Source organism: Lactuca saligna, chromosome 8, assembly GCF_052625555.1.
Source record: "Lactuca saligna cultivar CGN05327 chromosome 8, ASM5262555v1, whole genome shotgun sequence".
In the NCBI taxonomy this organism is placed as follows: Eukaryota; Viridiplantae; Streptophyta; class Magnoliopsida; order Asterales; family Asteraceae; genus Lactuca; species Lactuca saligna.
This window is the reverse complement of record NC_136424.1, coordinates 269,619,780-269,632,984: the sequence shown is the minus strand read 5'-3', so window position 1 is coordinate 269,632,984 and position 13,205 is coordinate 269,619,780. Positions and strand designations below refer to the sequence as shown.

Sequence of the window (13,205 nt, the reverse complement as noted above, 5' to 3'; positions counted from 1 at the left end):
ATTCTTGGCTATCTTCATGTGCGCGATACACCCAAAGACCCTTAGATGACTAACATTTGGCTTTCTTTCCGTCCACATCTCATACGGTGTGATTTCTTTGAGGGCCTTAGAACTCACTCGATTCAAGATGTAAACGACATGGCTCACTGCTTCTCCCCATAATACATCAGGTAACTTCATTGTTTTCAAGCAACTTCTAACCATCTCTAAGACTGTTCGATTCCTCCTCTCTACTACCCCGTTCTGTTGTGGGGAGTAGGGTGAGGTATAATGGCGGTTGACTCCAGTCTCTTCACAATACTTGGTGAATTAATTTGAGAGAAATTCTCCTCCCCGATCTGTTCTAAACATCTTCAGTTTCTCTCCTGTTTCTACTTCAACTGTTGTTCTAAAACTCTTGAAAGTCTGAAATGCCTCATCTTTTGTTTTCAGCAGGTATACCCACATTACCTTGCTGTAATCGTCCACCAATAGCAAGAAATACCTGTTCCCAGCTGGTGTTGGTGGTGAAACCGGACCACACATGTCTCCATGTACGAGTTCTAACTTTCTCTTTGCCCTGAAACTTGTACACGTGGGGAATGGGAACCTTGTTTGCTTCCCCATGAGACATCCTTCACAGGGTTTAGATGGGATCACTATCTTGGGAATTCCCTCAATCAAACCTCTATCATCCATCATTTTTAACGAGGTAAAATTGACATGTCCTAACCTTGTGTGCCATAGCCATGTTGGGTCTTTAATCTCAGCAACTAAACATCTTGTATTAACCTCTTCAAGCTCTATTTTGTAGAGACGATTTATGGACTTCTGCACCTTCATTAGCAATCTTCCAGCTTTATCATGGACCCACAAGAATGGCTCTTTTATCTTGATTTCATCTCCTCCTTCGGACAACTGCCCAAGACTGATAATGTTGCTGCAGAGATCTGGTATATAGTACACCTCTTCCAGTCTTCTTATTTCACCATTTTTACATTGAAAATCTATCGACCCTTTGCCCTTGATTCGGACCCTGGATTCATCTCCAAATTTAACATAACCTTGTATTTCTTTGTTCAGGTTATGGAACTTTCCTTCATCACCGGTCATATGATTACTTTCCCCTGTATCAAGGTACCATATCCTTGATTGACCTGACACTTCACCTTTTGTTTTTAATTTCGGATGCACATTCTCTTCATATAAGAACACCTCACCCTTCTCTTGTCTGTTTTCCAGGGACATCAGCAGAAGAGCAGGTACGTTGTCTTCTTGGATGAGGTTGTTCTCATGGGCCCTTTCCTTTCTTGGGTTTGTCCATTCAGCTGCATAATGCCCAAGTTCTTGGCAGTTGTAGCACTGAATGTTGCTCTTATCTTTACTGCTAGATGCCCCATTGTTGCCTTCTCGTGGACCTCCTCTTCCACGACCCCCACGGCCTCTACCTCTTCCCCTACCTCTGCCTTGTCCTCGAGAGCCGCCAAACCCTCCTATTTGCGACTTGGATTTGGAGTCTCCTTCACTTTTCTTCTTGTTTCTCTCTGCCCATTCTTGGTGTGTCAAGAGGAGTTTTCGATCATCACTTTCGATATGGCCTTTCATTCTTTCTTCATGTGCTTTTAACCTTCCAATTACTTCCTCCTATGTCATTTCTTCTAGATTTCCAAATTGTTCCAGGGTTGAGGCTAATTGCAGAAATTTGGTTGATACAGCCCTAAGCAGTTTCTTCACCACATAGGCTTCATCTACCGTATCACCCAGGGTGCGCATTGAACTCACAAGATTATCTACTTTTGCAGCAAACTCATCCACTCCTTCCGATTCTTTCATGGTGAGTGACTCAAACTCAGCCTTTAGAGTTTGTATTCTTGCAGTTCTTACCCTATCTACCCCTACAAATCTTGTTTTCAAAGCCTCCCATGTCTCTTTGGCCGTTTTCTTTTCAGCTAATGACATCAACAAATCTTCTGGTATCCCCTGGTAAATTGCTGCTAACGCCATCTTATCTTTCTTTGTGTCAACAGCTGTGTTTGCAGTTCTGGGCTCCACCGCCTCCCATACACCATGAGCCTGCATAAACACCTTCATTTTGATTGCCCAGGCTCCGTAGTTCGTCTTTGACAGCATGGGATAGTGTAGAGTGATCTGATTGTCTTTTTCGCCATTACCACTGGATCCTGTCATTTCTTCTTGGGATTGGTACTTGGGCATATACCAGGATTCGCTCTGATACCATGTGTTGGAGCTTTATACTAAAGTTGGAACCAGGGACAAGAAAGTAACCTGTGCAGGGGACAAATATAGAGAGGGGGGCAATATTGGAAAGTTTAGTTTATTTTGGTAATCTGGAAAAACAGAGATGTGCCAAAGCTTGAAAGGAATTTCTTATTATCTTGAAATTGGAAAGGAAAGTGATATTTCAATCACGTACACAACTAAGCTATTTAAACAAAAAAATTAGCATGAAAGTAGGAACTAACTGAACTAGCTAAAGACCAGGTAATCAATACCATGTGCCTTTTGATTTATTCTCCCTAACACAACGTGCATACTAAATAAAAGATTACTGAATTACCCTTCCCATTCTAACATATCTTTCTTGTGTTAGCAGATTATTATCCCCTTTCTTTGTGCTAATTTTTTTTTTTTTTATCTTAAGTAGGTAGTCATCAGAGATTATTATAAACAATGTTGAAGTTTTGATTTGAATAATATGACTGTTTTTTATGTAGTTTCATTGGAGAACTTGTTGCAACTTCTTCACAAATATATGTTAGGGATGGAGCTAAAAATGAAGGGTCTCTGGATGTAATTATGATTCCCAAGATTGAACATGTAAATACAAGTGTCTAAATGCTATTTCTCTTTCAATTTGAATTAAACCAAACTCAATTAATTGAAATTAGTAATGTTACATCGAAAAAGCAGATGTACTTAATTTCTTTATTGTTCGTGGTCTCAATCATTAAGAATAAGAAGTAAGGAGTCAATAAAAAATAACCAGGAGTTGATTCTTCTTAGTTGACTCTTTCAATATGAAGTTCTTTACACTACAAGAAAAGTTCGATTTAGCTACGAAAAAATTCCGTAGCTAAAAGCTAAAATTCTGTAGCTAAACCTGAATAACTACAAAAGTTGCTACGGAATTTGTCAATGAGATTCCGTAGGTATATTTCTTGTAGCAAACTGTTTAGCTACATAATTATAGTTCCATAACATTTTTGCTATGAGGTACGTAGCAAATTCCGTAGCCATTTGTTGCGTAGCAAATTCCATAGCCGTTTGTTCCGTAGCAAATTCTGTAGCTGTTGTTCCGTAACAAATTCCGTAGCCGTTTATTCCGTAACAAATTCCGTATCCGTTTGTTCCGTAGCAAATTCCGTAGCCATTTGTTCCGTAACAAATTTCATAGTCATTTGTTCCGTAGCAAATTCTGTAGCTAATTTTTCAGTAACAAATTTCATAGCTATTTGTAATGTTTCAAATTTCATAGCCAGTTGTTCCATAGCAAAAACAGGTTCCAAAGCAAATTCATAACAATAAAAATATTCAAGAAAATCCAATTTCCATTTATAATATTCATTGAAATATATAAAAATGCAATAAAATATAATTTTAATAGTTACATAGATTTTTATAGATATATTACATAACTGAAAATCCTTTTACATAGTTCCCTAATCATCAAACCTAAATATTCATTACAAATATTGTCGCACAGTTCAAATTGGAACCACCACAAACACACAAACAGCCACAAATGTTGAACAAAAATGGCACAACCTGCAAAATCAAATTTATAAACAACTTGATTAACATTAAAATCTCTTGTATGAAATCCCATTATATCTCTAGTTTTTGATCAACTAGAGATTTAAAATCTGGAAATGAACAAAAAATAGAAAAAACAATCCAACTCTTCTATTTGATACACTATTACCATATACACAAGACACAAAATGAATCACCTTTTGAGCACCATCAAATTCAACGTTAGCATATTGCCAACAGGATTTGAAATAAAGTTAAAACAAAATGACAATACAATGATCCTAGACACCTAGATATTAACTTGTTTTTATAAAACAAAACTTGATTGTCTATTATAAAAGGTAATCTAATAAATAAAGATTCAGATATTTAAGTTTTTGTGTGCTTTCGTATCTGCAATATAATCACAGTTGATTGCAAAAAAACCAAATTTGCATAATGGAATTTTGTAATGGTAGTGGCAGGAGTTGTTTATGATCTTATTATTTATATTGCTACCTATTTCCAAGAAACCAATATAACAAAAATTATTAAATTGAATATTATAGTTCGACTTTCTTTTCTTTAATTTTTACCATTAGCTAATGGGATTGTGTGGTAACGAGTGATTACCTGTTAAGCTTTATAGAGATTTTTTCTAGCTCCCAACAAGCCATGACTACATCCATTGCATGGACACGAACATGGTTACAAAATAGTGTGCCTACACATGGAAAAAATGAACGGTTGAATATATGAAAAAAAACAATAAAAGATGAGATCAAAGATTATTGAAATGAAGTTATAAACAAAAGATTTCGAAAAGGTAAGTGAAATATGCATTTCCCCTATTCTTAGTGGCAAAAGCTTTGGAATAAGAGTATCATGATTAAAGTTCATTATTAATTACCCTTGCCATTTGGGGGCCAATTTGGCCCGTAAAGTAAAGAAAAAGTTTCAGGACATGTGTAATGTTAATCCTTAAAGCAACTTAACCCTTTTAAGTTTTACCCCTCGTAAACTTTACCCTTTCAGAAGAACTAATAATTATATCTTGTGAGATAATAACTATTCAAGAGGAAACATGTAAAGCATATTTCAATGGTTTGAATGATCCATTTATCGCATCATACAAGCTACAATGTCTTATATAAAGATAATACCAACGCATCAAAATGAACATAAAGCATGATGGAACATGAAATCATAATGATTTATGGATGATTAAGAGACTTCAAGATTGAAATTATATGTGAAAAAAATCTAGATCTAAAGTGTAATTGTTTAAAGAGAATTAAAGCCCAAGTTGTGTCATAGTGTTTAATGGAACATCCCTAATAGAAATAGATCATAATGGAAACAGATTATGAAAACACTGTCAGAACTTTATTATTATTAATTGTATTGGAATATAATTCAAAGTAACTAAGAAACAAGTTTTTTACCTTTGAGGTTCTTCCAATCAATCTCTGATATATGAAGGGAAGATTTCTAACAATCACAATCTGCCACTTTCCAATAAATCTTCCTCATTAAATATATGTCCATGGGCTTCCTATGTTGCAAGGGTAGTTTCGTCCCAAAATACATACCTATATGTAAGTGTGATATCATTAAAATTAATTACCCATAAATTAATTCAAATTATGCATATTAATATGCAGAGTAAATACCTTTTCAAGTGAGGCATTTGACACCCCAATCGGGTGATAAAGATCATCCCACTACCAAATGTGAAAGTAGAAACGATACTTTTTCATGTTTTTATGAAAGTTTTGTCTTCATTTGATGTTGTTAGTCCATATGTTGAAGTTCTTCAAGAGGTGGAATCTTTAAGCAACCCGATACCATATATGAAAGTTTGTCATAAAGTGAATAGAAATGTCCTTCCAATCTATTGCAAAGCTGAATAAAAGAAGGCATACTAAATCCTAATTACAATTTGTTCCCAAACCCTAACTCTATTCTTTCATTGCTAATTAGTCATAGCTAGTAATAGTATGCCATATCATTATATTCATATCATCTTTTCTAGCTTGTCAATATTGTTCTTCTTCTTCTTCTTTTTTTATTTTTTTATATTAATTCATGCGTTGAATTTTACCCATCATATTCATACTATCAATTTAAAAATGATATAATCCAGATTCATAGAGTTTGGGAGAGGCATATATGTTCATATTCATCTTAATGCTCTAGTCAGAATAACGTTACCACCATTAACTTTGAGGTCGTAATTTAGTAAACATGAACTAAAGAGTTTCACAATTTAATCATTGATTTTTACCATGGATTGTTCATATTACTAATCTAGAAAAAATTCCAGCCTTTTACCAATCCAGCCAAAGCGAGAAAGAACTTGTACTCATTAAATCAATCAAACTTTGCTCAAGGAACAAGACCTACACGTATATAATCATAATAAATGCAATTCAAACGCTAGAAGATATTATGAGTGACTTACATGGAGCATCTTAGATGATTTAAGTTCCCTCCGATTTCTTAGCCAGGATACTACTACATTAGCTTTTTTTTTTTTTCATGAATACCAAGTCCAGATTTGATCGTACTCGATATCCAGCCAAATTCCAAAGCCTTGAAAAGAAGTAGCACTGTTGCATCAATAAGCAAAACCGGCCATCATCGTGTTAGATGCTAACTCACTTTCCCTCAGAACTCCAAATTTCTTGCTTTCTTCGTGGTCGGGATTGCATCTTAACGCCGAATCGGGAAGGTCGTGCAACGAATCAGTACACTGTTGTTGAACAATTATGCCTAATTACACCGTCGGAGATTTGTGTAATGTCGGTAGTAGTCGACGGCATCAGAACTTTGTTGAAACTATGGGTGATTTTATTCTAGCCATCTAACTTGGGGAACCGTGAAAAGATTTGGATCTAACAAAAAGGAAAACATGCACTTATAACCCTTGTCCTTTTGAAATTCGCAAAGCCTATTCCTATTAAAAATAATATTATAACAAAATAATGATAATAAGAATAAATAAAAAACTTATAAAAATACGTAAAGAGATTTATTAATCATAATTAAATTATAATTATAAATCAAAACACGATTAAAATCAATAATATATTTTTGTTGGTAAAATATTTTTCTGTTTTTTACTACGGAAGCATATTCCGTAGCTAGTTGACTACGGAATATTCCGTAGCCACATAGCTACGGATTCAAATTTTGTAGCTATTTTCCAAATTCAAAAACAACTTAGATTCACAAATAACAACAATTAACATTTCCGTTACAAGTTCCATTGTAGATTAGCTATAGATTTTTAGTGTGTAGCAAATTTTTGTCACAAAATATCAACAAATTTCTATTGTGTTGCCAACTAGTTACGGATTTTTTATTTTGTAACCGATTTGTATAGCCAACTAACTACGAAAATAGATTATGTAACAAGTTCTATAGCAAACTACCTACAACCAACAACCTTGTAGTATATTACGTAGTAAAATAGCTACAAATTTTAATTTTGTAGCAACAATTCGAGATTTAGCTACAGAAATACAACTCCATAGCCATTTTCGTCGAAAAATAGCTACGGTCATCCATTCTGTAGCGTATTCTGTAGTAAAATATCTACAAATTTTGATTGCGTAGTAACATTTTGTAATTATTTTTAATTTAGCTACGGAATGTAACTCCGTAGCCATTTCCATAGCAAAATAACTATGAAAAACCATTTTGTAGCACATTCCGTAATATAATAGCTACAAATTTTGATTTTGTAGCAACTTTCCGTAGCTATTTAGGATTTTTCTTGTAGTGTTTTAAAGCAAAATTACTTTATGATATTATGGTAAAGAATGAAGAACCATTATGTTGTTTCTAACAACACCGATATATCATGAATGAAGAACAAGTTGTTTACTTTTGCTTTTTATTATTACTGGGATAAAGGATAGGTATATTGGACTCAAAGAGAATTTGTGCACATGCATCACCCATCTATTTTCTCTAATCAACAGTGGGAGGTATATTGGACTCAAAGAGAATTTGTGCACATGCATCACCCATCACGACATCCTTCTCAGATTTAGCTAGATTTTCCAATGTTTACGCTTGATATTTGTTTTGTAGTACTTTGTAGGTGGGTTTGAGTTACTTACTCGTCTTTCAATGGATGTTATATATTGTGTAATAGCCCTTAGTGTGGCATTGACAAGAAATGAGAAACCATCTGACACTTTAGAGAACACTAAAAAATTATGCAAACCTCCACAAATATTAGTAGTAGCTATTGGTCGTCATAGAAAAGCAAAGCCAATTAGTCTAGTTTCTGAATTCACAAGGGATGTAGAAAAAAGCTTGTTGCTATGGAATCTTCTTAATCAGCTCATTCCACTTGTGCAGAGACTCCCTGCAGTATGTTCTCGACTTTTTTTTTTTTTTCACTTATTTTCCTATAGTGGCTTTAAATTTTTGGTTCGCTTAGAACCTTAAAACTGGGTTCGTTCTTGAGGCACAACATAATAAAAAAAACAACAGACATTATACATATTAATTAACAGAATCAGAATCAAAGATCAAATTTAGAGTTACCTTTTGAGAGTGGGTTGAAGAATAAGCGAATGAAGCAATGGCGGCTGAATAAGCGTTGTCCAACGGCTGAAGAAGCAGCGCCGTAGGTTGTGGGTCGTGCGTGGTTTGGAGTTTCCAAACGTGGGATTTTCCTCTTGTACGTAATTAAATACCTAGAAATTAAATGGAAGTATTATATTCGTCCATAAACTCATTTTTCGTGCATGGATTAAATTTAAAAGTATCATGGATAAATCAGGATTCATAAATCATAATTCGTAGTCCAGGCCCAAAGGCTTTATTATTTTTAATTAAAACATCCTGATTTTTCCAAGTCCAAATAGCATTTTAAATAAAGTTCTTAAGAATAAAATATTTACTTGCTACGTTACCTTTTACATAAACAGAATAAATAGTTTATTATCCATTTACCATATTAACCCGTCTTATAAAAGTCGCTTCCTAACAATATTTAATTCATCCATTTTGGAGATTAAAGTGTAGTATATAGGCGGTGTTTCTAATTGCTTAGTAAATGTGTTTATCAGCTTATTTCTATATAACACCGGTAATAAGTATATAGTAGTGTTTAAGCTGCAAAAAAAAAAAAAAAAAGGTTAATTTCGGTATGGTACATATATATGAGATAAGCTTTTTTTTATTTATTTATTTATTTAACTTATTAGAAACTCCTTGTTAAAAATGAAAACTAAATTACAATTTTATCCTTAATTTAAAGAAACAGTAGTATATAAGGTGTATTTATGGTCATTTTACGTTACCTTTGAAATATAACCTAATAATTTCTTTTTTTTTTTTTTTACAAAAAGCATAAGCTATTTTGAATAAACAATCCCAAACACCCCATAATATAATTATTCAACCATGTAAATTATAAGTGAGATAATTCATTTTTATAAACGGTATTGTATTCGATCAAAATCATCTAAAATGATATATATATATATATATATATATATATATATATATATATATATATATATATATATATATATATATATAAAATAAGACGTATTTTAACATGCTATGGTCATAAATAAGCTCAAAATTCGCATGAAAACAATAATAGCTATATACTTTAATTTTTATCTAAAAATAACAACATACTTTGAAACACACAAATATTATTGGAAAAAAAAATTAATGGATAATCTAAACACACATACATAATAGTCATACATAAACAATGGCTATAAATATAAAGGTTTAGGATTGAATGTGTATATTGATTGATCTTCCATTGACAAGGAGATAAACCTTTTATCTGATGATTAAAAATATAAAGAGCATATTACACAAATGATCCCTACGGTTAAGGTAATTTACGTGTTTGATCTCTAACTTATTTTTTTGAATCGGAAGGTCCCTACTGTTTAACTTATGTAAGACATGGACCAAACGCGTAACAAAAACAAATAGTAGGGACCAAACGTGTAACAAAAACAAACAGTAGGGACTTTCCAAGTTAAAAAAAATAAGTTAGGGATCAAACACGTTAATTACCCCAACCCATAGGGACCATTCGTGTAATATACTCAAATATAAATATATAAACTTTGAGGTAAAACCTTGAAACATAAACATGGAAGATCAAAAACTAATAACTCGAACTACAAAAACACTTATTAGTCTCATTCTTCTAAGTAAAAAAATTACAAAAACAACAAAATCTCTCACTCTCTATCACTCAACCTCTGTTCCTTTAGCAACCATGGCAGATTTGCCACCATATTTTGAGAAAACACCAGAAAGCAAAGCCTTCTCCTTCATCTTCAACCTGTTTGCAGATCCAGGAATATTCTGTTTTGTTACATTCTCTACTTTCTTTTTAACTGTCTTCTTCTTCTTCTTCTTCCCCTTTTCTCCAACTTTCTTCAATGGCTCTGAAACCATCTCCTTTTCTTTTTCTTGAATCACGTTATCAAATTTCACAAATTCATCTTCATTTTCATCAATGTTCTTGAACGTATCAAAAGCAGCATCCTCCACGTATGAATCCAATAGCGTTTCAGTCACAGGATTTGAAGAGGGGAGTAGAGCACTGGGATTTGTAATTGGAAGAGAGTTTTTTGTTCCATGAACAGGTGCTTTAATGGAAGGTGGATTTGGAGAGGTTGATTTCATTATCTCGCATCTGATTTGCTTCTCAACCTTCCCAAAAGTAATGGGCTCAGTTGAAATAATGTCCACAAATCTGTCAAAAGTCGAAACACATAATTTAGGATTCAAAAGTTTGACATTTGAGGTCAAAATTCTTTGATTTTATTGTAAGTAAAAGTACCTATTGGCCTCTTTCTCTGACTTGAAATCAACAAAAGCAAAGCCTTTGCAAACAGGTTCTCTGGTCTTTTCGTTCCCCAAAACAGCTGGAATTATGTTTATGATTCCAGAAAACGGTTTAAAAGCTGCTTGTAAATCTCTATGAATGTTCTTTTTCTTTGGAAGGTTAATCAATCGCACACGGGTTCCATTTGGAATGGCTTCAGGGACTGAAAAAGAAGATAACAAAATCAAGCTTGAATATAAAAATTCAATCTTTTTGACAAAATGTGAATTAAAGTCAAAGGCATATCCTGCAATGAAGGGATTATGTTTTTATGCAATTATGGGGTTTGAGGAAGAGGAGATTGACGAGCAAGTGAGAATATAATAACCTTTCTGTTTCAGAAGCTTTTCTTTTTTAGAATTAGGGTTTCCATCTGCGGGGTTTTTCTTGAGGTTAGTGACATTTGCAAGCTGAGCAACCCTACTCTGCTCCAATTCTTCAAGTAATTTATCTTCAACGCTCGTATCGTATTCTTTCCCTTCACCAAACCCTTGTGGTTTATTCCGGGTCCATTGCCTCATGTTCTTCAACGGAACAAAAATCTCTTCGTCTTCGTCTTCGACTTCATCTTCGTCGTCTTCTTCGAATTCCTCATCAAATTCATCTTCGAAATCGGAATTCTCCGTTTCAGGAATGCTAGTTTCGACTTTCATTGAGGTTTTTGAGGCAAAAACAGGAAATCCTGATGATAATTTGGCATGAAACGAGAGTAACTTGTGTTTGGGAAGTTGAATTGAGAAGAAAGAATGGTGGGTTTTGTTGGAATGAAGAAGAAGGGAAGTGGGTGAGATGGGGATTTGGAACAGAGTATTCGGTTTTAAGAGTACTCCATTGTTCATTGTTGGTAGATGAATTTGAGAAGATGAGCTGCGAGGGATTCAATTATCAAACGGATTTTGCAGGGTCTGCGTAGTTTTGGATATACACACACTCACACAACTACACAACGATGCTCTCCTTTCTGCAAACAAGGGATTGATATTTGCGGTTTTGCAAAGGAAAATTGGTATAAAACCATTTTAACTTTTCACTATTTCAAAAAATAATCTTCTTGAGGTTGGAGGAGGGCGTTAGATAAAAAATAAAAAAATAAATAAAAAAAAACTTTGAGAACTTACCGAATTACATTTTTGAAGTGTTTGGATATTCTCAAACACCCTCTTTTAAGGGTGTTTGGATAGAAAAAAAAAAAAATTGATTTTAAAAATTTATTTATTGGTTATATCTAAGTTAAATTATTAAAATAAGAATCCTTAAAAAGCAGTTTATTGTGATAAGTTGATTTTAATAAGCAGGAAATGTTTATTACTTATCGTTTATTTTAAAGGATTTAAAAATTTACCGAATTACCCTTTAAAAAAAGATACATAAACATATAAACCCTTTCTCGATCAATTAACTTCACAATTCTTCTGCCGTTCGCTATTACTTCTCGACGTGCCATCGACCTTGGAAGCTATCAACGACCCGAAAGTCATTGACGATCACTTTTGCGTTTTCTTTATTTCTTTCCGTTTTGTGTACATCTTTTTTTTTTGTCATGCATAAATCAATGAGGAAGCCACCGATGCTTCTTTTTTTCTTCATCATTGATTGTTGTTGTTATTTGTTGCTATTGATGCTAGTGCTTTTTGTTGGCATTTAAAAATTTATCTGCGTGTTTCTTTTTCTTTTCCTTCTACCTGTTTGTTGCTACAGAAAAACTGCCCCTGTGATGTTTTTTTTTCCTTCATTGTTGATTCTTGTTGTTATTTGCTCCTATTGATGGTAGTGATTCTTGTTTGCATTTACAAATTCCTCTGCGTGTTTTGATTCATTAGGGTGAAAATTCAGAATTTTCTTCATTCATTACCATGATTTAACATAGGTAATGGACATTATTAATGTTCAAGATGTGGGTATTAGTGCACCCAAATTGAAAGTTACAAATAGAATCAATTGGGATCCTCATACAGTCAAGATGTTTCTTGAGGAATGCATGAACGGGATAAAAAACGGGAATAGATCGGGTACTTATTTCAATAAGACTGCATGCCAAAATATATGTAAGAGGCTTTTGGAACGAACAGGTAAAGATTTGGACAGAAATCAAATGAAAAACAAATGGGACATTACGTAGAATGAGTTCGAATATTATGACCATTTAACAATACTATAAATGGGAATTTCAATTGATTCCGTAAGAAACATAATCACAGCATCAAAGGAATGGTGGGATGAGAAAATACAGGTAATAATTATAAATTTTATCTAGCAATTTATTATTTGTGTTGTGTTTTTTGTGACATTCTCATTTTGTACATATAGGAAGATAAATAGTATGCTAAGTATAAGGATAAGAATTTGGAGGTATATCAGACATATTAAGAGGCTTTATTTCAGGATACTGTAGCTGTTGGAGACAAGGCTAAGGTACCTTGCGAATTTTATGACAGTAGCACTCTGGATGATGTACAGTTTGTGGATATTACGGATGGAAAAGATGCTACTGACGAAGTCCTCTTATTTGATGATGTTGATCCTTTTCTCACATACGATAGTTCTAGTAAGAAAAGGAGGGTAAAGAAGTTAACTCCCAGGCGTG

General features: G+C 33.6%; 1 protein-coding gene across 1 annotated transcript; it reads right to left on the bottom strand.

The window, feature by feature from the left end:
* Window positions 1-9,827: 9,827 nt before the first annotated feature.
* On the bottom strand, window positions 9,828-11,617 carry LOC145012560 (RNA-binding (RRM/RBD/RNP motifs) family protein). The gene is made up of 3 exons (XM_078971360.1): window positions 10,950-11,617; window positions 10,577-10,784; window positions 9,828-10,489 (listed from the first exon to the last, which is right to left on the bottom strand). Exons 1-3 carry the CDS (start codon window positions 11,458-11,460, stop codon window positions 9,979-9,981), a joined length of 1,230 nt encoding a protein of 409 aa, XP_078827486.1. The 5' UTR covers window positions 11,461-11,617; the 3' UTR covers window positions 9,828-9,978.
* Window positions 11,618-13,205: the final 1,588 nt, after the last annotated feature.